Here is a 20,822-nt window from a genome sequence, read left to right as displayed (position 1 = left end):
CTGCAGACCCTCCTCATTGCCGTGCCCAGGTACGCGCATATCCTTCACGTCATTTGCTGCCGCGTTCTGACACCATCGGCCAGGACCCTGGTCAAGGAGTGGAATCAGAAGTACGAGCGCCTCTCGTCGATGGTTGTCCCCCGCTCGTCCCAGCTTATCGCACAGGACGACGAGTATGCGCTCTTCGCTGTGGTCATCTTCAAGAAAGTCTTTGATGAGTTCATACAGAAATGCAGGGAGAACAAGTGCGTTCATCCGGAGTGTCTCGCGCTTTCCTTCTAAACACTTTGTTCAATGCTATAGGTACATTGTGCGCGACTTTACGTTCTCTGAGGACCTGCTCGAGAAGCAACGCGAGGAGCTCGAAGTAGCAGACACAGCGGAGAAGGAGCTTTGGGTACGTCTGTCTTCATTCTTTCCAGCCGCTCACAGCTTTGCGGTCTCTGCTCACTACATCCTTTCCTTGTGCATTTCCCTCGGTCCGAACTTGACCTGATTCACATATGATCTCTCCATCTCCCTTTACCTGTTGCAACAAAACAGACAGAGCTCCTGCAGCTTTCGCGAACGAACTTCTCGGAGGCATTTCAAATATTAGTGCATCTAAAAGTGTTGCGCCTATACGTGGAGAGCGTGCTACGATACGGGCTACCCGCGTCGTATATCGGGTTCTTCGTCAAGGTACGCCCCCGCTCGCGTCTTCGTCTCATCTATCCTCACTGATGTGCCCCCGCGCACACGTGCAGCCCGAGCCAAAAGCGACGAAGCGCACGCTCGCGACGCTCCAGCAGACGTTTGCCTACCTCGCGCGGAGGTCGAACCCGAGCACGGCCACGGGCAAGGGAAAGCCAAAGGTCTCGTCGGGCGTGGGAGGGGAGGACTTTGCGGGTGAATACCAGGCTGTGCTGGAGCAGGAGTACTTTGACTTCGTGCTGTTTGAGGTACCGTGGATCGTACTATAGTGCGTTTAGTGTAGGATGGACGGACAGTGTCACGAATACCCTATCAGATGAGATAGACTGAATTCACGTTCATATTGTATGGTCAGAGACCCTAACCCGAGGGGGCACGCCATAGGGCAAGTCGGTGATGCATTTACTCTCATCGTTCGGCCGCTGTTCCAGTGCCTGCGCGGCTCGCATCCGACCTCTCACGTCGTGCATGTTTCTCAGCACTCGACGTCTTTCCTGCACATTATAAGGAGGGCTCATTGACTGGTTGGACGTTCCCCCCTCAAGTTGTTCGTGCTCCCCAGGCTTGCCAGTGAATTCGGAAATCTTACTCGATCATGAGCCTGGCCTTGATCACTGCTGCTGCGACTGGGCGGACGCTCGCCCGCACGGGCGCGCGCACTGCAAGAAGTGCGTTGGACGGGGCTGCTAAGCGTCATATATCTACACAGCCTACGCCGTCTTCCTTCACGTTGAAAGCCAGCACGATCGTTGTGCGGAATCGCACACCGCTCTTTGCAGGACGGTGTGCATGGGCCTCCATACCCTCGCTACCCTCCACAGGTTATCAATCACGGCGGTACGCGACACCGCCGCCGCAGGTAGTACACAGGTGCGTTTCTCCATCCTGTATGCCGCCCACTTCCGTTTCCGCCCTCGTTTCGTTAGGATGGAGCTAATCGGTGTACCCGCGTAGCGACTTGCCGATGGAGAGATATCACGCGTATGCAGACGCGACGATGGACCGCATGCTTGAGTCGCTCGAGGAGCTGCTTGACACGGTGACGGATCCGGAGTATGAAGTGGAGTATAGTGTGAGTGGTTTGCGATGTCTCGACTGGCGAATGGGGACCTTGCCGCCTCTGATCCCTCTCCCTCCCTTCCCCCCACCTTCTATCCGATGTCGTCGCCCCGTGCTTGCTTGTGTGTATAATACTGATTATCGGCTACTTTTACATAGAGCGGCGTCCTGACGCTGAAGCTCGGCGAGAACAGGACCTACGTGATCAACAAGCAGCCGCCGAACAAGCAGATCTGGCTCTCCTCACCTATCAGGTGCGACCATTTCTTTCTCTCTTCCATACAGTGCTTATAGTCAGCATGTCACAACAGCGGCCCGAAGCGGTACGACTACGTGGAATCCGCGGACGACTGGGTGTATGACCGGGACGGGCGCACAATGGGCGAGCTGCTCGACCGGGAGCTGAGCGCTGCGTTCGGACGTGAGGTCAGTCTGGGGCTCACCAGGGTGAGCAAGCTGGATGCATGACGCGCCACTTCGAGCGCCGTCGCCTCATACTCGGACGTCTGCGGTGACTGTTCTCATATGGGAGATGAACGTGGAGAAGGGTGGGGGCGCGCGACACCCTTGGACGCTGAGAGCGGCTGCGTTTGGGCGGTTTGACTAGGTGCTTCTTCCTTGTCCCGTTGCTCGGCTAAACGGACGGAGCTCGCTGGGAAGCATGGTCGCTTTCGGGGAAGTTGCGGAGGAGGTGTGGTTTAGCTGATCGGATGCTAGTACGTGTAAGCGTTCATTAGTTATTAGCGTGGTGTCGGCGTTCGCGTTCGCTGCGTCGGGGCGGCTACTGTAGTCGTGCATGGGAGAATTTAGTACTGACAGGTAGCCTTACTGACCCTTGAGCTTCCTATGATGCTTTGTTGTTTTGTAATGGCGCTTCATCAGCGATGAGAGCTGCGGGGCGCTGAACTCGGAACAAAGGTAGTCTCACTTTCTTCCATTCGTGGAAACACCGTTCAGATGAGGATGAGACCAGAGACGGTCTTCGATTTATGGGACGGCATGCATATCGTATGGTACGTGGAATGCAGTGTATGCGAAATGATAGAAAGGGCGGTGATGTACATAATGCAGTAACGTGGACAATGGTAGTAGGAAGCGATGCGACGTGCGATGCAGATGCGAATGAATGCCAACGATGAGCAAGAAGCAGTGGCAGAATGGAGGGACATAAACAAGTCAGGCAGAATTTATGTACTATTATTGCGTGGAAAGCGGCATTGAGTGAGAAGTGGCGGGTGAAAAGCGGATCAATGCACTCACAGCTCCTGTACTCTCTTGCGCATGTTGCGCATCCAGCTTGTGCTTCCGGCTAAGAAAGAGAGAGCCAAGTATTCTGGGAACGAAAAAGTGAGTGAGCGAGATGTGGCCCGGCATTTGGAGCGAGCTCACCTATTGGTATCCTCGTAGCGTTGGGTGACGTTCTGGACCTCAAGCTCATCTATCGACGGAGTCATCGTGAGGAGGGTAGAAGCTTTGTCAGGAACGTAATCAGATGAATGTTTCATCAACGATTCGTGTGGTGCATTTCGGATGTTTGGTGCATTCGTCGAGAATAATGGTGATTGACGTGATGGTTGTGGTAAGTGCGGTTCGTGGGACGACAAGGAGGTGCCGCACGTAGGCGCAGTCGGGGAGGAAAAAATCATGCGATGTCTCTGTTCTGCATGCAAGTCGTGCAGCAAGGTATTGGCAGCCTTATACAGCCCCGCCTCCTCCTGCCACTGCGCCTTTCCCTGTGCATGTTCTGAGCGGTGCCGCTCCTCATGGACATCCTCTTCTTCGTCGACATCCCCATCATCATGTGCCTCGCGGTCGAAGCGACCCTTCGGCAAGACGTCGTCGCGTGAATGCGCGAAGTACCGTCGGCGCTTAGCCAACCGCTCGAGGAGGTCGTGGTCCAGTGCGGGCTCGGACGAGAATGCAGCATCCGGAGAGGGACCGGGCGACGTTGGCCGTTGTCGCTTGAGCATTGGAGCTGCGGGACCCTGAAGAGGAAAAGGCAAGAATGCGCAAGAGGTTGCTCCTGAGGGCTGAGAGGAGGATAGCCACACGCGGACGCCAGAACTTTGGCGTGACGCGCTCTTCGACGCGTCCCGAGAGAGCGCGCATCAGTCATCAGTCACGCTTTATGTAAGCGCATTGGCTACTCTTGGGCTATCTCTCTCTGTTGCATTCTCGTTCAATATTCTCTGTCACACTGCCGCTCATCCTTCCTGCAGATCAACATGGTCGACACGGATGTGTTCGCAGCGATGGGCATTTCCGGCTTTGGAAAGAAGTCAAAGCAGAGACAGCTCGACCCAAACCGCTTCGAGAAGAACAAACGTGGAGAGGTGAGCGGATGTCTCAGTCCTACTGTACATTGCTTCTAATCCGCATTATCCCCCAAGACAATGGGATCCTCAACAGCGGCTCAGAGGAAGGAAGAAGACGAGACTGCTCCTGCTCCGGCAAGCACGCCGTATGTTAAGGTGCAGCCTGCTCTATCGCCCTCACCAGCAGAATCAGAGTTCGATGTGGACGACATTGGCCCTCCGCCCCCTCCTCCGGAAATCCACGCAGACCAGAATCAAGAAGGAGAGCCTGAATTTGACGTTTCGGACGACGAAGACGACGACACCCCCCAATTCCCCATCACTCACGAACTATTGCTGAAAGATCATACGAAGGTCGTGTCTGCCTTGACTCTCGATCCATCAGGAGCGCGGGTGTTGTCGGGCTCGCACGACTATGATTGTAAGCTGTGGGACTTTGGTGGGATGGACTGGAGGTGTAAGCCATTCAAAACTTGGGAGCCCGCGGGTACTTACTACGTATGTCGTACTCTCTCCCTCAGGGCAGGCATGCGGCTGAATTCAGATTGGTATACGTAGATCCACGACCTGAAGTATTCGAATGACGGGCAGCAGTTCCTTGTTCTGTCGGGAACGATGCAGGCCAAGCTGTACGACCGTGACGGAGAAGAGCTGTACGTCCCGCACTTTTTTTTACCCTGAATGGATAGTCTGACCTGACTGGCAGGGCCACTTTCGTAAAGGGTGATCCGTACATTCGGGACATGAAGAACACATCGTGAGCACAGAAGTCCCTGTTCATGCCGTAATTGAGATTAACCACCTCCTACGATAGCGGACATGTTGCCGAATTACGCTCTTGCGCTTGGCATCCGCACGACCCTCAAACGTTCATCACAAGTTCCGTTGATTCTACGATACGGTCTGTTGCCTGGTGTCTTCGGTTTGACGTTGATGATCTAACCGAAGTCAATGTAGGATATGGGACGTTGAGAACAAGCGGAAGCAGAAGACTGTGATTGTCGTGAAATCGAAGGAGCGAGGAGCCCGAACGAAGGTCACTTCTTGTGGGTACTCTCCTGATGGCAGTCTGATTGGAGGAGGTGCGTTGCCTGCCTTGTGTCAGGATCCCAAGCGATGTGACGCCGACTAACCATCTTGGTGCCTTCTCAGCTTGTCTAGACGGCGCTCTGCACATGTGGCAAACTAAATCAAATTTCGTGCGACCGAGCATGACAGTAGAGGCAGCTCATACCAAAAACACTGAACCTGGCTCTCTGGTTTTCTCTGTCGACGGCAGGACAGTGCTCACCAGGGGCGGCGATGACACAGTAAAGTGTGAGCAAGTCGAGCAGAGGTCTCTTAATTTAGATCTGACAGCGCCTAGTGTGGGATCTTCGGGCGTTCAAGAAACCCCTTGCAACGCGGTCTGACCTTACAACGCTGTATCCGACAACCAACGCAATCTTCAGCCCGGACGACAAGTATGTTGTGACAGGCGCCGCGGCGACCTCGAAGGGAGGAAAAGGTCGCTTGATGTTCTTGCGCAGGGACAACCTGGAGTCCGTGAAGGAGCTCGAGGTTGGCACAACGCCGGTGAAGGTTTTCTGGCACTCCAAGATCAATCAAGTACGTCTGCGGTGTGCGATCAATAATATGTGCTAACATGAAATGCTGCAGATTGTGACCGGACTAGCGAATGGCCAGATCTGTGTCCTGTATTCCCCTCATACTTCCATCAACGGCGCGAAACTGCCTCTCAACAAGGGGGCACCCAGGAAGGCGACGGTCGAAGATATGTCAGATGCAGTGTCCGCCCCGACCATCCTTACTCCGCACGCATTACCGATGTTCCGCGATGGAGATGGCATCGCGCGAGGCAGCAAGCGCAAGAGGGAGAAGGAGCGCATGGATCCCCGCAAGAGTCGGAGGCCCGAGTTGCCCGTCACTGGTCCTGGCCGTGGTGGACGTGTCGGTGCAAGTGCCACGCAACACGTCGTGCAGAATCTTGTGCGGGACACAACGAGAGATGAAGATGTGCGTGTTCCTATTCTGATCCTACCCGCTCCTTTTTGCGTCATTGGGCTATCATGCCTGGCCCGACTCCGTAATGGTCGGTTGAACGCTCTGGTCGCCCGCCGTCCAGTCACGCCAGCGGCAGGTCTTTGTTGACAGTCGTCGGACGCCCTTGGAGGGAGGTTTCTGTTCGTTCTCGCGTCGGCGCGCGAGGTGATTCGCCAGGCAGCCCGGCAGTTGCCGCTGCGACACGTTCACTGCGCGTTGCGACGGAACGAGTTGGCGGACTTACGGCGATTTCAAGCTCCGCTGATCCTCCATCCCTTTTCTACCGATGTTGGCAGTTGACTGACTTGTTTCTCCTCCTTCACACAGCCAAGAGAGGCATTGCTCAGGCTCGCAAACACAGACGAGAACCCGATGTGGACAGCTGGTAAGTTGGCCGCAAAACTTTCCTGGTCTTTGATGGAGCCGCTTGATCGCGTATTTGCGCATGTTTGGTACCGGCTATGTGCTGACGTGTGAACCTTATTCTTTTGCTCTCAGCCTGGCGCACAAATCAGCCCAAGCCCGTGTTCGCAAAGGCGGAAGAGGAGGAGCAGACGGAGGAAGACAAGGCATAGATAGCACGCAGTTTTTACGTAGAAGCGCGGAGAGAGGGCGGAGGAAGAGAAAGAGAGGGAGGAGGGCGATTCTGGAGGAGATGGCCCCTGCGCGGGAGATCGAACCTTATTTCGCAGCGCGTATAAAGACTCTAGCCCAACTTCGGATCTCCTGTTCCCCCAAATCCACCCTTGTCCCTTCGCCCTCCTGTCACTCTTCTGTGACTGTCACGCGTCGTCCCCTCTGCAAGACATGTCCGACGCGCTCCTCGCGAACGGCGTGAACAACATCAACGGCATCTCATCCCCTGAATCGGTCGCCGTCGACTCGCCGGCTACGCCCATTGACAATTCCACCACCACTGACATCAAAATCGATGTTGAATACACTGAACGTGAATCTGACGTGCGACATGAGCCAGTGGCCATGAAGTTAGACGTGAAGTCAGACACACCGGTCGAGGACGCGTCTGTACTTCCCCAGGTTGGCACACCTGTGGATCCAGGTGAGGTCAACATCATTAGCTCTTGTGCGAGATATCTCATCGTTCATCAGACACCATTCCTATCGAGCCCCCGAAGGGTACACCACCTCCCCCAAATGGTCAGCTCCTAGAGGACGTCCGGATGGCCGAGGAAGCATCGTCGAACACGGAAGGCGACGTGCAGATGGCGGACGGCGAGGCGCAGTCTCCGCTGCCCAACGGACTTTCTAACGGACACACAGCCGAGTCTCCTGCCCGGCCGCCCCTTCCTACTTCTGTACCCGCTGTATCGTCGGCCGAGACCGCTGTCGACTCGCTTGCTCCTGCTCCCTCTCCGTACCCTAATAATACAACTAGTGAACACGATGATCATGATAAGCCTCCTCCCGCTAAGCGAGCTAGGAAGTTGTCGGACGCTGAGAAAGCATCGGTCGCCAACGTAAGCACCCTGTCTCCTGTACGCCATTGCGGGCGTGCTGATGGCGTTGTCTGAAGACTGGTACTCCACCTCCAGCATCAGTCTCCCCCGAGCCGCAACCTGTTGCTGAATCTCAGGTTGCCCAGCAGATGCTCAGCGTTCCACAATGGCGCTTTGGCACGTCCACTATCCGCACCTTGAAAAAGCTCAAGGATGCTGGTCCATTCCTTGCGCCGGTCGATCCTGTCGCGCTGAACATTCCTCATTACCCTTCCATCGTCAAGCATCCTATGGATTTCTCGACTGTCGAACGCAAGATGGCGGCGTCGAACCCATCCAAGCCCGACCCTAACCCCTTGAATCCGCGCTATCATACCGCTAATGAGTTCATCACGGATGTCCGTCTCATTTTCGGCAACTGCGCGCTGTTCAACGGCCCTGATCATCCAATCACTGCTATGGGCAAACGCGTAGAGGCGGTGTTCGATAAGCAGATCAAACAGATGCCACCCCCTGAGGAGGTATGTTCCATCCATAACCTGACTATTCTCTTCTCATGAACTCATGCGAAAGCCGAAACCGGTTGTGAAGAAGGCCGCAACGCCGCCTCCACCGCCACCGCCACCGAAGAAGACTCCTGTTAGACGACCGTCAACGTCTGTCCCGGTGATACGGCGCACAGAGGATAGCACTGCTGGTGGGCGGCCAAAGCGGGAAATCCATCCTCCCCCGCCCAAGGACCTTCCCTACACTGACATCCCAAAGAAGACGAGGAGGGCGAAGGGACCGAAGAATGACATCTTTGCGGAGCAGTTCAAGTTCTGCGACAAGATCGTCAAGGAACTACATAAGAAGAGTTATTACACCATCGCCAGCCCTTTTTACGAGCCAGTCGGTAAGCATAATATCATCGCTTTGTTTAACGCCTCCGTGCTCATGAGAATGGTCTCAAGACTGGCTCAAGCTGGACATTCCCCAGTATCCGAAGGTCATAAAGAAGCCAATGGATCTGTCGACTATCAGACGGAAGCTACAGGAAGGCGAATATAATACTCCTGAAAAGTTCCGTGAAGACTTCAAGCTGATGATAAGGAACTCGATGACCTTCAATCCCCCGAAAAACCCAGTACATGAGGCAGGCAGAGAGCTCGATCGTCTCTTTGACGAGAAGTGGAGAGAACTTCCGCCGCTACGGTCGCATGCCGTTAGTGACGAGGAGGACGAGGAGGAGGATCTCGACAGTGAGGATGAGCGTCAACGTGCGTACCATCACTCGACGTTGACATGCTGTCTTTCATAATCGTTCTTCCTCAGGTATGATTGTTAGCATGGAAAATCAAATTCTGAACATGAAGAGCAATCTCGACTCGTTGAAGAGGAAAGCCGCGAAGCCGGAGAAGAAGGAGAAGAGGAAAGAAAAGAAGCCAGCTGTGCCCGTGGCGAGTACGTCCAAATCCACGACAAAGCAGCCCAAGACGGCGGCGAATGGACGGAAAAAAGCCAAAAAGTCAACAAATGATGATGATGTGTTGTCCTTTGATCAGAAGAAGGACTTGAGCGACACTATCGGAAAGTTGGACGGCGCGAAGCTGGAGAGGGTCATTCAGATCATTCATGAAGGAGTACCTGAGATTCGAGATGTGAGTTCCACGTCCCTCATTATATGATCTGAGATTGACTGGTTCCGCAGAGTACGGAGGAGATTGAGCTGGAGATCGATCAGCTTCCTGCGACTGTTCTTCTCAAGCTCTATAATTTCGTTATCCGGCCATTGCGAACAAGCGCCACAAAGCGTGCCCGTTCTGGTAAGGGGACAGGCACGGGCGGTCTGAAGCGCAAGAGCATGGACGAAGACGTTGAGGCGGCGAAGATCCGAGCTCTAGAGGAGCGCATCAAGCTCTTTGATCAGAACGATCACTCCCCAGGCCGAGCGAGCGATGCAGCACCTGTCGAGTACAGTGAGCATTCCTCGGCGGAATCCAGCTCGGAGAGTTCAGCGAGCGACTCGGAGTGATCTAATGAGCATGGACTTCTGTTAACCAACTTCTTCCGCTCGTTTTCGCTGTGTGTACTTCGTTCGATCGCCTCCGTGTCGGTCCATATACGCTTCTTCGATAGCACGTACGTACAAAATTACAGAACTTCCCAGCAAATGTAGCTACTTAGTATACTATTTCGATGTCTTATCTTGTGCCTCATAGAGCGGTACGCGGGTGTGCTAATTCATTGTGTGTACGAACAAGAATCTGTCTGACCAGATAAAAGACGGGACTTATCTACGTCGGCCAGGCCCTGATGCCTTGAACTGCTGCCAACCTGATCGCGCAGCCTCCTGACGGGGACGTGGAGGCACTGCTGGCTGTGCGACTGCAGTAGAGGGTGTCGACGCGGCCGCAGGAAGAATCTGAGGTGCTGAGACTCGTGCCCATCCGCCCTGAGAAGGCGCAGATGCCACTGACTGACCGCCTAAGCTTAGTGGCGGATTTGCTGGAGGCGTAGACGACAGCTGCCCTGATGTCAGAGGCAGAGGCGGGACGCACGCGGGAGGCTCAGGCGGTCGAGAGGATGCAGGTGGCAGCGGCTGGGTACTTCCCGTATCAAGAGATGTCCAACCCCCCGTTCTGAAAGCTGGCGCAGGGCCAGACGATGGTTGAGATCCTGCAGGCCTGCTCGTACTTTCGGTAGAAGGCGGGGCAGGCGTGGAACTTGTTGCCATACTGCATACCGTGGCCCAACCGGAACTTTTTGGGATGGCTGATGGTGCTGGCGCAGCGATGTCTGCCACAGCTGTCGATGAAGCTGTAGGAGGTATCGATGCCCACCCAGGCCTCTTGAAGCCACTTGGCTTAGCCTCATCCTCACCGCCTATCGGAGCTGCAATGGAGGACGTCACCACGGCAGGTGTCGCAGGCTTCGACATCTTGACGCCTGCCGCTTTCGCAATCTTCCGCAGTTCTTTCTCCTCCCTCTTTCTCTCTTTTTCCTTCCGCTTGTCCACCTCTTCCTTGGTATTCCGACTGGCCCGCTGCGCAGCTTGCATATCTCGGAAACGAGCCTTGTGATGGTGTGCATATGAATTCGTGTGCTCGTCGTATTGCGCGACGTTCCGGAATTGCTTGTCACAGAGCTCGCAGTAGAAGGCGCGAAGAGTGGACGATATCTCGGACTGCAAGGCCACACGTCTTGCCACTGTGTCCTAAATGAGTCAACGTGCCAATGAGACTCTGCCTTACGCTCAGCGCATCACGAGCACTTACTTCCCTCGCCTTGCGCTGCTCTTCCGTTTCTTTGATTTGACGCTCGGAGTCAAGCTCGCGACGCTGAGCCACAGTCGACTCGACTGTGCTGCTGATTAGCTGCCGCAACATGCCAATTCCACGGTACTTACTCATTTCTACATCTTGACTCGTTTTACCGAGGCCCGTCAGATCATTCTTTACATAGAATGGAACTGGATCCACACGGCCTAGATAAGCAAGCGTCAGCGACGATGCTTGGGCGGCAAATACATACACACCGTCGCCGGACAAGCCCAAAGGTTGTCCTTCGACCCAGCCCATACCCGCAAGCATTAGAAAGCCCTTGTTGGTGCTCTTGATTTTCGTTTCAACTGTGATGGTCTCTCGCAGAGGTCTCTTGACAAACTCGTCGTACTTGTCGATGTTCATCGGGTCAACCTGACGAGGGTCGGGTGAAGGAGATCGAGAGACCAAAGACATGTTGTCGTCGTCTTCGTTATCATTCATCTTGGCGTCATCATCAGGCCTTGATCGCTGGACATGAGCAGGAGGGAAAGCAGCATGCAGCAAGTATCCACGGGTGCTAGAAATGCACAACGAGTACCTTCAAGGCATGCTGGGAATTATCATCTACTTCACCCTCCGGGAGAGTGAGAGGAATTGAGTTCCAGCGTATTATAGATTCGGCGGACATCGCTGCTGGTGGGATGCTGAGGATGGCAGGGAACTGGTAAGACGTGAGACCGGAAGACCTGCCCTTAAAGGTATCCGACAGCTTAGGTGACCATCAGGATCACGTGAGCAATTGTCAAGAGGCGCGTCCGCGTCGCGCGTTGTTCAGCCAGTGGCTAGATCTCTTTCGCCATCTTCCGACCTTCTATCAAACCCGGCATGAGTTCCGACGAGTACTTCGACGATGAACTAGACTCTGCATTCCTCCAGGAAGTTGATGCCATTGAGGCAGCCAATACCTCCTATTCTGCACCAGCTCGAATGGCGAAACACGCCAATAAACTAGTTCTGCCACACGATGTGATTGTGCTTAGCGACTCGGATTCTTTCACTGCCGTAGATTCCGGCACCGCGGACCCTGAGAGCGTTGCACAGACTCGTGGTGGTAACGACAGGCACGATGCCCAGCCCATTGCCGGTTCAAGTGCAGTTCATCGCACATCATCGAAAGGACGACTTCAGACTACCTTGTTTGGCGACGTGCTTCAGAAGAATGCCTCCAAAAGCAAGATTCACAATAAGCCGGTCTCGAAAGCCCCCGTAGAGCGCAGTCATTCTGGTAATAGGCATCAGGTCGGTGGACGAACAAAGAAAACAAAGCAATGGGACCATACCGCTTTTGCGAAGTCCGGTTGGAGGCAGTCAGCTGCTGAGAAGAAGAGAAAGGCCAAATCGAAGTTATTCTGTAACGAGGAGGAGGAGGAGGATGGCGGAGAGGAAGAACCGGTGGAATTCGAACAGTTCCCTGCTCCTGTTCATCAAACTGGGTGAGCTGATGCTGTTTCCTTGTGCTATCGAGGGTATTTCATGTTGACGTGCTTTCAAAACCGCTCTCAGACCTGTAAGTCTACCGCTGATACTACCCTTTCTGATGTATCCGGCTCATGATGCTACAGCTTCCTCCTATGAAGACTAAACCGGATCTCCTCGCTGGCAAGCGATGGCTGTATCCCCTAAACCATCCCAAACGCGACTATCAATTCAACATAGTCAAACGCTGCCTCTTCGACAATACGTTAGTAGCGCTGCCTACAGGAATGGGGAAGACGTTCATTGCCGGTGTCGTCATGCTGAACTGTGAGTATTTTCATCCTCCTGACGCACCCCAAATCGCCAACTCTCCTGTATAGTTTTCAACTGGTTTCCAGAAGGGAAAGTGGTCTTTCTTGCACCGTCAAAGCCACTCGTCGCCCAGCAGATTGAAGCATGCCATAAGTCATGCGGTATTCCCGGAAGTCAGGCTGCTGAACTCACTGGTGAAACACCGAAGGCGAAGCGTCTCAAGCTGGTATGTTCCCATAATATGCTTCGCCTCTCTATTCTGAGTTCGTATGCGCACAGTGGGAAGCGAAGCGTGTCTTCTATATGACGCCACAGACTCTCCTCAGCGATCTTATTACAAGCAATTGCGATCCACAGGACATAGTCCTCATTGTCATAGGTAAGCTTATCTATAGACTGTCCGACAGTCATCTCAATCTTCTCTCAAGATGAAGCGCACAAGGGCACCGGTGACTATGCATATGCTCAAGTGTTGCGCTTTATGATGGCGAAGAATCCGCACTTCCGAGTACTAGCCCTTACGGCGACGCCGGGCGGCGATCCCGAAGCCGTGCAGGAGATCATCGACCGCCTGCACATCAGCCACATTGAGATCCGCGACGAGGAGAGTCTCGATCTGCGCCGGTACATGCATACGAAAGCCCTCGAGCAGCACATCGTCGCGATGAGCGAAGATGTGATCAAGATCAGAGACCTGCTCGCGAAGGTCATGCAGGTAGGGTGGTTGTATGCTGTTATAGCCCTCCGCTCATTCACCCCCTGTACAGCCTATGATTAAGCAGATTCAGAATGCTGGTGCCATGATGGGCTCGTCGGATCCAGTGACGTTGCATTCTTTCCGGTGTCAGAAGGCCATAGGAGAGCTTCACACCAGGAAAGCGAACTTTCTCATGGGAACTGCTAGCAAGCTCGGAGCTCTAGCCAGAGCTATGGGATATCTGGTAATTTATCCTGCACACGTGACAGCACCGTTGCTGAGATTTCATTTTTGTAGCTGGAAGCGAGCACCAACATGTGCTACTCGACATTGAACGGGATCTTTCTAAGCGGTGAAGAACCGAATGGAACGAAAGGGCCCACAAACGCTCAGAAGGCTCTACAGAATAACCCTGCATTTCAAGCTGTGATGAAAGAGATCGAAGCTCAGCGGAATCGCGGATTTTCAGTGCATCCGAAGATGGATAAACTACGAGTGCTTCTTGTGCAATACTTTGCGACCAAGATGTTGGACGAGGAGGAGACTGCTGCAGGCGATCCTCCGGCTCCTGACCGCACGGATGAGTCGCGAGTCATGGTATTCGTGTCGTTCAGGGAATGTGTTGACGAGGTCGTAAAATTCCTCAACCGAGAGAATCCTCTGATTAGAGCGACACGCTTCATCGGACAAGGCACTGACAAGCAAGGAAAAAAAGGTATAGCACAGCGGGAGCAACTCGAGGTCAATCTGATGTCGCTCTATGTCGATTGGTGCTTACAGGATGCAACCTAGGTCATCAAGAAATTCAAGTCAGGCGAGTTCAATGTCCTGGTAGCAACCTCGATCGGAGAAGAAGGCTTGGATATCGGTGAGGTGGACATGATTGTCTGTTATGATGCGCAGAAGACTCCGATCAGGATGGTATGAGTCTCGCTCGTGCTAGACGACATGACATTCACGATGGCCACCTTGTCAGCTGCAACGTATCGGCAGAACGGGTCGCAAGCGCGATGGCGTCGTTCATGTGCTACTTGCCCAGGGCCGAGAAGAGCGCAATTGGGACAAGGCGAACGACAAGTATAAGAACGTGCAGCACTTCATTGTACGTGCCGAAGAGCTTGAGCTGTACGACGATGTGGAGCGACTTCTGCCAGACCACATCAAACCGGAGTGTTCTGAGCTTTTCATGGAGATTGAAGAATACGTGCGCGAGGACCAGGGCTCAAGGAAAGGCTCACGTGTTGACGATGATGGCTCCCAGCTCCCGAAGAGCAAGAAGCGCAAGAGGGATGACAATCCACTTCGTAATGTTCCGGAAGGCGCGTGCGCTGGCTTCGTAACTGTCAAGGACCTCCTAGTCAAAGATGGTGCCAAGAAGAAGCGTAAGGCCTCACCGGAGTTCGACGTACTAGCTGGTGAGGACGACGAGGATGATCTGGAGATTGAAGCAGGCGTATTTGTCCCTCCTCGTAGAACTGTCTCAACGTCGGCAGTCTCTACGGAGCCTAAGACGAAGAAACTGAGAAGGGCGAAGACTATTGCTGCTGGTGGCGGTGACAACGAGAAGCCAAGGCCAAGGAAGTCGAAGGCCAAGCAGGTCGCTCTGCCAACAAGTAGCGACTTCGAGAGGATGGGAGTTGACGATGATGATGACAAGGAGATAGAGAAGGGACTCGATTTGTTGAAGAAGTGTTCAAGAGTAAAGTCACCGTCATTGTCGCCATCCCGTCAGAAGACGAAACGAGAGCCGACAACCAAGGCAAATGACGATGTCATCGACCTCATTACTCCTGCTCACTCTTTCCGTGAGCATTCGGCCACCCCATCGTTAAGCTCTTCTCCTGCTCGATGGCCTAAGCCAAGAGCTGGAAGCATCGCGAGCGATGCCGAGGAAGCCCGCAAAAGCCCGTCGGTGATTGTCCTGAGCTCTTCTCCTGATCTTCCTCTCAGGTCCCGCAGCGGGAGTGCTTCCAGCGGCCACAAGCCACAGACTACCGCTGAGAAGCCGCGGTCAAGACAGCGTTCTTTAAGCCCCCCGTCCTCACAGGGTCAGGCGGGGGGAAGTATGGCATGGCTTATAGATGACGATGACGACCCAGACGTCCAGCTCGAACATTCCTCGCCGCTTCCTCGTGGCGAAGTTCTGCTCCAAGAAGAGACTTCGGAGGACGACATTGACCTGCTAAGCAGACTTGATGTCCGCTCTTCACGCTCAACTTCTCAGACTGCAAGCCTCCATGCCAAATCGAAGAGTAAAGTCGCCCACGGGAAGGCGCTCGCAGCCGGACAAATGTTACCGCCCGCATTGCCCGCTCGTTTTGCGGAACCATCTTCCTCACCTTCTGATGAAGCATTACCGCCGGCAACGTTTGCCGTCCGCGCACCAGGGAAGACAGCAAAGAAACGAGTTGTGGCCGTTGACTCGTCACCCCTAGCAACGCCCCCACCATCTCAACGACGCTTACAGCGTGAGCAATGCTCTCCATCACCACCTTCCCGCAGAGGCAACGCTGCTAAACCTAGGAAGCGACAATTCAAGAATCTCGCAGAAGCGCAGAAACGTAACCCTTGGATCGACGTGGAAGCATCTCATTCGGGCGACGAGCGTAGCGTAGGGTCCTCAGGTCCTGAACATTCTGGTGATGAATATGAGAAGGACTTTGTAACGGGATCCCCAGCAACGCAAGCCTCGCCGTCATACGATCAGAGTGCCGTTTATCGGCGGAGTCTGTTCACGCAAGCCCCGGGAGGTGCAGCTAAGAACCCTATCTTTGCTGATCATCCTGCGAGACCAGGCCGGGGTTCTCGTGCCCGTAATGATTTCTCAAGTGCACGGCATGTCTTGTCCAGTTCCCCGCCGCTTGAAGATGAAGATGACGACTATATGCTAGGCAGTTTCATCGTGGACGACGACGCAGAGATCTCGTTTTCTGCTTCTGCCTCCAGTGACTTGTAGCATCGCACAGCAGATCGTCTCCCATGGACGGTGTTCCGGTGGTGATCATTACAGCTCTTCTTTGCTAGCTGAAGCAAGCTCGCGGAAGATAATCGTATAACATGATGATAGTACAGCTATAGTACACCCGTATATTTACAGAATTTCTGCAATCCGTGTGGGCCGATTGCGAAAGCCCCAGTAGATCACAGGTGGATGATACACGTAGCAATATTCTCAGTACCACGCACGGACCTACGTCGCCTTCTATAGTAGAAGACGCTCTTCTGCGAACTGTGGACAAGAACATTCCTTCCAAGTGGCTGCACATAGATAACAAAATTGCTTCTTACATATGCATTGCATGTGGTAACATCCAAGCACTAGCTCGACCAGGTGACGACAACCAGGGCATCGCTGCCACTGACGCTCCTTCGCTAATGCGAGTACAGCTTCATTCAGATGTGAAGAACAGGGTCGGGTTTCATGGGCCTCCTCCTTGCAGGCGCTGCACGTCTCGGCCCGACATTGAGGACAACGTAATGACGAGGGACGGGAAGTCGCGCCTCCAAGAAACGTGGAGCAAGTGAGTCGGTAGCAGTACACCCGGTCGGTCGTGGTGAATTCCAAAGACTTTCGCTGGAAGCGCTCAACAAGACTGTCATCTAAAAGCTGCCGAACAGAGTCGAGTGGGATTGCAGCCTGGCAGCAAGAAGGTGGAAACGCTGATTCATCGACCGTGGCCATTCGAAACATTGTGTTCAGACAATCATCGTCGTAAGAATGCCCACAGGATAGCTGAATAGAGAAATCACTGTCGGCGTATTCGCTGCAAGCGGTACATTGACGTTGGATGCTTTTCAGGCACGATTAGACGGGCTGAAGATGTGAATCAGAAATGGGCTTACATTTCCACTGGTTCAATGGCCGGGGATGGTTCGCTAGGTACCTGAGAGATAGTCGGTTCTTCTGTAGTTTCAGTGACCACATTCTCCCTATGAACCGTTATTTGTAAACACGACTATCTATCTGCAGAAGTTGGTGAAGCATACTCAGGCGGTGGAGTTGCTTCGGCATGAGATACGGCGGAAGCGTTGATTGTGGCCCGCACAGGGCGTGGAGGTGGGTCACGGCCCTCTGATAGTGCAATAGCCATCTCTCTGTCGTACCGCGCCATGTCCTCCATGACCACCAATTGATCCAACAATGTCGTCACATCATCCACAACGCCTGATGGAGCAGCCGAGACGTGGTCTTTCACGATATTTAGCAGACCTTGAGCCTCTTCAGCGAAGACCAACAAAGCGAGCTCCTCGTCATTAAGGGCGTCTCCTGATCCAGTGGCGTTACGCGACAGGAGGTCGTCAATGTCGTCTAGACCGAGCTGTGAGATATAGCTGAGGAGATCTGTGAGTTCGTCATTGCGAGTATCTGTCGCGGTCGTTGCCATTGTCGAAGGCGGAAAGCGCGGTTAGGATAGAGCATGTATCCTTGCGAGTTTATGTAGCAGATGCCAGGACACGTAAACCGAGAGGGCAGAATCTGTTTATCAAGCGCGGCATGAGGTGGAGGGGCTCCTGCCACGCCGGTCCCACGATGCGATGCCGAGGTTATTCTGACGCTGTCATCAGTGTAGGCAGATACATCCAAAGTCACGGATAATGGACTCGCTGCGCATATTGACTCAATGAATTCCTTTACCTTTCTCACCGTAAGAGTCGGTATTTCCTTTGCAATGCGGGTCGTGGAAAAGCAGCATTGAGCCGAGCGCTCAACCGGTAGCACAGCCATCTATTATCCTGGGTAGATTCGACAATTCCGTCGAACCTCCGGAAATCCTTATCTGAAATGAGTGAATTGCTCGAGCGTACATGTCTTTGACGTTCGGAACAAGCTCTCTAGGTATACAACACACGCGAACGTGCCCTTTGGCATCAAAATCTACGACATTCGGGCCAGATCAGAGACAGACGCAACACATTTGCATTACAACCTGTTGCGGCGACATCGCACGCACACGTTCAGACGACAATGCCGACAGCTCTGTCGACGGCATGTGAATGCGGATGAAACACATCGAGTAGTGCTAAACTCACCAGCAAGAACACGCCCAAATAGTGGGAGCACTGCTCGCATTGGCCACCTCCAGGCCGATACCTCCAAACGTGTTGGCAATCATGGTCAACACGCAGGCGCTCTGCCGCATGCGCTACCATCCGTCTGTACTGCGCTGGAGCAGGCGGCGGGCCCGCAGGAAGCTCTCTTTGAACCCGATCCTCTGCCGTCGTCAACAATCGTGCCTCGTCCCACTGTGGGCAGTTGCATGTCTTCCATGTCTCTGTGCAAACATAGCAGAACTGTCTCCTGCACCGGAACGTCATATGATAGCAGCCTTGAGTTAGCTCCACGAGGTGGCGGCATCCGGGGCAACGCTTCCATCCTTCTTTCTCAGCGAGAGCGAGAATGGGAGTGTCGTCAACAGAGCAAAAGCTCGCAGGGTGTGCCACTTCTTTGCAACGACCGCATGCTTGCTCCCAGCACGTGCAGCCATGGATCTTGAACCGCAACCACCATCTGCGTCGGCAAGCGCCCGGGGGTCATCCCCTGCGCCCTCTGCATCTCTTGATGATTTTTCTGACCTGACCCCCTCTCTTACACTGGCGATACGCCAGGCTCTCCGACCTTGGTCGGCTCAGGGTCCCGCTGATTTACTCGCGGATCTCGACTCTGTCATTGACGCAGTTTTTGCGGTACAGAAGGCCACCCGACGAGTGTTGGTGCTGGCGGCTGGGCGCTGCAAGCACAAGCACCTTCCTCCTCTAATGTCCGAACGCCTCCAATCAGCCCTCAAACTTTTCAGCCCGGCATCGGCCTCCCAAGCGGTGGTCGAGCCCCCGCCTCAGCCCGCCTCTCCGACCACCGGACCCGCCCTCACGGTGGCTCTCCAGGACCTTCGCGCCGCCTTCGACGCCAGGCTTGATGCCTTGGAGACTCGAATGGTGACTGCGACCCCCCCGTCGCAGGCGATGGCCCCCCCTCCTCCCCAACATCAGGTACGTGGCACTCCGAAGAAGCGCTCGTACGCGGCTGCAGCCGCTAAACCTCGTCCGGCTCCTCCCGTGACGACTCCGAACCCGCCCGCTACCCCGAAGGCTCCTAAGCCCAAGCAGGTTGCAGAGCCCTTGCGGTACGTGGTTCGATTTACTGGCTCCGCGCCAGTCCACTTGCTTCAGACTCCCCCTGCCCAACTGGTCAGTGATGTGAACGCAGCACTGGCTGCGATTCCAACTGCTGGAGGAATGGCTGCGCTTGCGGTCTATCCGAGCTCCTCTGGCAACATCGTCCTGGCCTTCCCTCCTGCCACCTCCTACCGCCACGTTGACGAACATCTCCCGACCCTCCGTGCTGCCCTCAAGCTCGACCCGGATCACCATGTCTCCAGGGACGTCAAGTGGTCTCGGATTCTCATCGGCAATGTCAGCACCCGGGCAGCCCCTGGCAGCGCTGTCCACTCGACGTCGACCCTGTTGACCGAGCTCGTCAAGAATCCTGCGCTTGTGCACCTTCGCCTCACCCAACCTCCGCGATGGGCACGTCGACCTGAGCAAATCGACGGTGCTCGCTCGTCCGTCGTCCTCGGATTCGAAGACCCGGATGGCTCCATCCTCACCGCCCTCCTTCAGACCCCCCTATTCGCTTTCGGTACTCCCGTCACCACCTCGCGCTGGCGTGATAAGCCGCGCCTCCGACAGTGTACGAGGTGCTGGGGTTATGGCCACCTCGTTGCAGGATGCACGAAGCCGCCCCGGTGCCGTGTCTGTGCTGGCCGCCATCTTGAATCGGTGCACCGCGCTCGGTGCGCCATGTGCGCGAAGGAGAATCGCGCCGCCTCCGACCCCTGCGCTCATGCGCGCTGCGTGAACTGCCGTGGTCTCCACCACGCCGACTCCGACCAGTGCCCCAAACGCACCTCTTTCCGGAGCGCTGGCCCCGCTCCGACCTCTTCTCTCGAGCGACCCGTGCTGCCCGCTGCTGGCGACTCTGATGTTGCCATGTAGGGGCGAGTGCGACTCCATTTCCACCACGTTCCTTTCTTTCTCATTTCTAGCGCCCCCCGTCCGCTCCCCTCCGTCACCACAAGGCATGCCCGCACCGAATACGGGGTCAACATGCCGGCGTAGCAACACTTAAATGCAGGGGATCAGTTTTTATCCAGCCTGCTGCGTGGTAGGGTTCGCCGCGCGTCACCCATTCATTCTGTCGATTCCCTCTGTTCTTTCCCTCCGCCCCGACATCTCTTTGGCTGCCAACTCACTCCGCCCTTCAGCCCGCCGTCGTGCAATTCACTAACCCTGGTCCAGCCGGCTTCCCCTCAATGTTCAACTGGTCACCATGCCCCGCACGCCACTTTGCCTCTGCGGTGAACGAGGACTGTTTGGTGGGAGTATCTTGGGGGTTCGATTCCCCTTAAACAGTGTTTCTAACGAGTCAACGAACTGACCGCGGCACGGTTTTCGAGTTTGGTCAGGCATATGCATTTTGTTAGGTTATCGGCGCTTGCGTGGTCCATGACACAGCTTACCGGGCTTC

General features: G+C 54.7%; 10 protein-coding genes across 10 annotated transcripts in view; 5 read left to right on the top strand and 5 right to left on the bottom strand.

The window, feature by feature from the left end:
• Window positions 1–63: 63 nt before the first annotated feature.
• On the top strand, window positions 64–962 carry LAESUDRAFT_653691 (uncharacterized protein; the record flags this gene model as incomplete). The annotated part of the gene is made up of 4 exons (XM_040904441.1): window positions 64–245; window positions 304–397; window positions 544–681; window positions 747–962. Coding segments are annotated over 4 exons (630 nt in total), but the record flags the coding sequence as incomplete, so codon positions are not given.
• A 469-nt stretch (window positions 963–1,431) lies between these two features.
• LAESUDRAFT_726217 (Frataxin) lies at window positions 1,432–2,575 on the top strand. The gene is made up of 4 exons (XM_040908985.1): window positions 1,432–1,563; window positions 1,648–1,765; window positions 1,912–2,006; window positions 2,064–2,575. The coding sequence occupies exons 2-4, from the start codon at window positions 1,691–1,693 to the stop codon at window positions 2,218–2,220; spliced, it is 327 nt and encodes a 108-aa protein (XP_040764125.1). The 5' UTR covers window positions 1,432–1,563; window positions 1,648–1,690; the 3' UTR covers window positions 2,221–2,575.
• Window positions 2,576–2,928: 353 nt separating this feature from the next.
• On the bottom strand, window positions 2,929–3,722 carry LAESUDRAFT_759556 (uncharacterized protein; the record flags this gene model as incomplete). Its single annotated transcript, XM_040912605.1, has 3 exons — window positions 2,929–2,946; window positions 3,013–3,085; window positions 3,142–3,722. 3 exons carry the CDS (start codon window positions 3,720–3,722, stop codon window positions 2,929–2,931), a joined length of 672 nt encoding a protein of 223 aa, XP_040764124.1.
• A 255-nt stretch (window positions 3,723–3,977) lies between these two features.
• On the top strand, window positions 3,978–6,685 carry LAESUDRAFT_653803 (transcription factor; the record flags this gene model as incomplete). The annotated part of the gene is made up of 11 exons (XM_040904446.1): window positions 3,978–4,085; window positions 4,143–4,565; window positions 4,626–4,720; window positions 4,774–4,824; window positions 4,882–4,968; window positions 5,025–5,149; window positions 5,220–5,384; window positions 5,434–5,675; window positions 5,727–6,083; window positions 6,438–6,495; window positions 6,609–6,685. The coding sequence occupies 11 exons, from the start codon at window positions 3,978–3,980 to the stop codon at window positions 6,683–6,685; spliced, it is 1,788 nt and encodes a 595-aa protein (XP_040764123.1).
• Window positions 6,686–6,917: 232 nt separating this feature from the next.
• On the top strand, window positions 6,918–9,581 carry LAESUDRAFT_653980 (Bromodomain-containing protein; the record flags this gene model as incomplete). The annotated part of the gene is given in 7 exon segments (XM_040904461.1): window positions 6,918–7,175; window positions 7,190–7,588; window positions 7,645–8,088; window positions 8,141–8,462; window positions 8,521–8,826; window positions 8,882–9,207; window positions 9,258–9,581. 7 exon segments carry the CDS (start codon window positions 6,918–6,920, stop codon window positions 9,579–9,581), a joined length of 2,379 nt encoding a protein of 792 aa, XP_040764122.1.
• Window positions 9,582–9,657: 76 nt separating this feature from the next.
• LAESUDRAFT_726214 (uncharacterized protein) lies at window positions 9,658–11,522 on the bottom strand. The gene is made up of 5 exons (XM_040908984.1): window positions 11,411–11,522; window positions 11,085–11,340; window positions 10,956–11,033; window positions 10,825–10,907; window positions 9,658–10,763 (listed from the first exon to the last, which is right to left on the bottom strand). The coding sequence occupies exons 1-5, from the start codon at window positions 11,498–11,500 to the stop codon at window positions 9,840–9,842; spliced, it is 1,431 nt and encodes a 476-aa protein (XP_040764121.1). The 5' UTR covers window positions 11,501–11,522; the 3' UTR covers window positions 9,658–9,839.
• A 175-nt stretch (window positions 11,523–11,697) lies between these two features.
• On the top strand, window positions 11,698–16,253 carry LAESUDRAFT_653695 (P-loop containing nucleoside triphosphate hydrolase protein; the record flags this gene model as incomplete). The annotated part of the gene is made up of 9 exons (XM_040904442.1): window positions 11,698–12,291; window positions 12,435–12,615; window positions 12,669–12,826; window positions 12,880–12,979; window positions 13,029–13,315; window positions 13,368–13,541; window positions 13,595–14,038; window positions 14,090–14,218; window positions 14,274–16,253. The coding sequence occupies 9 exons, from the start codon at window positions 11,698–11,700 to the stop codon at window positions 16,251–16,253; spliced, it is 4,047 nt and encodes a 1,348-aa protein (XP_040764120.1).
• A 123-nt stretch (window positions 16,254–16,376) lies between these two features.
• On the bottom strand, window positions 16,377–17,413 carry LAESUDRAFT_193182 (uncharacterized protein). The gene is made up of 2 exons (XM_040901518.1): window positions 17,285–17,413; window positions 16,377–17,227 (listed from the first exon to the last, which is right to left on the bottom strand). Exon 2 carries the CDS (start codon window positions 16,986–16,988, stop codon window positions 16,500–16,502), a length of 489 nt encoding a protein of 162 aa, XP_040764119.1. The 5' UTR covers window positions 16,989–17,227; window positions 17,285–17,413; the 3' UTR covers window positions 16,377–16,499.
• Window positions 17,254–17,682, bottom strand: LAESUDRAFT_714427 (uncharacterized protein; the record flags this gene model as incomplete). Its single annotated transcript, XM_040907067.1, has 1 exon — window positions 17,254–17,682. One exon carries the CDS (start codon window positions 17,680–17,682, stop codon window positions 17,254–17,256), a length of 429 nt encoding a protein of 142 aa, XP_040764118.1.
• Window positions 17,683–18,070: 388 nt separating this feature from the next.
• Window positions 18,071–20,822, bottom strand: part of LAESUDRAFT_743524 (uncharacterized protein) — a 4,331-nt gene continuing 1,579 nt past the window's right edge. Inside the window, exons 4-5 of the mRNA XM_040911261.1 lie at window positions 18,329–18,787; window positions 18,071–18,275 (exon numbers count right to left, since the gene is read on the bottom strand). Coding sequence (XP_040764117.1) covers window positions 18,219–18,275; window positions 18,329–18,787 — 516 coding nt within the window. The 3' untranslated portion in view covers window positions 18,071–18,218. The remainder of the gene's footprint in view (window positions 18,276–18,328; window positions 18,788–20,822) is intronic.

Source organism: Laetiporus sulphureus (assembly GCF_001632365.1).
Source record: "Laetiporus sulphureus 93-53 unplaced genomic scaffold LAESUscaffold_21, whole genome shotgun sequence".
Taxonomy (NCBI): Eukaryota; Fungi; Basidiomycota; class Agaricomycetes; order Polyporales; family Laetiporaceae; genus Laetiporus; species Laetiporus sulphureus.
This window is presented reverse-complemented; position numbering and strand designations above follow the sequence as displayed.

Bases quoted from the DNA above. Each gene is read 5' to 3' on its own strand.
- LAESUDRAFT_726217 (XM_040908985.1), top strand. From the start codon at position 1,691: ATGGACCGCATGCTTGAGTCGCTCGAGGAGCTGCTTGACACGGTGACG. The intron at 1,766-1,911 runs GTGAGTGGTTTG...ACTTTTACATAG, and splicing joins AGTATGAAGTGGAGTATAGT to AGCGGCGTCCTGACGCTGAA. The intron at 2,007-2,063 runs GTGCGACCATTT...ATGTCACAACAG, and splicing joins TGGCTCTCCTCACCTATCAG to CGGCCCGAAGCGGTACGACT.
- LAESUDRAFT_726214 (XM_040908984.1), bottom strand. From the start codon at position 11,500: ATGTCCGCCGAATCTATAATACGCTGGAACTCAATTCCTCTCACTCTC. The intron at 11,034-11,084 runs GTGTGTATGTAT...TTGCTTATCTAG, and splicing joins TTTGGGCTTGTCCGGCGACG to GCCGTGTGGATCCAGTTCCA. The intron at 10,908-10,955 runs GTAAGTACCGTG...TCAGCAGCACAG, and splicing joins GAGTCAAGATGTAGAAATGA to TCGAGTCGACTGTGGCTCAG.
- LAESUDRAFT_193182 (XM_040901518.1), bottom strand. From the start codon at position 16,988: ATGTTTCGAATGGCCACGGTCGATGAATCAGCGTTTCCACCTTCTTGC.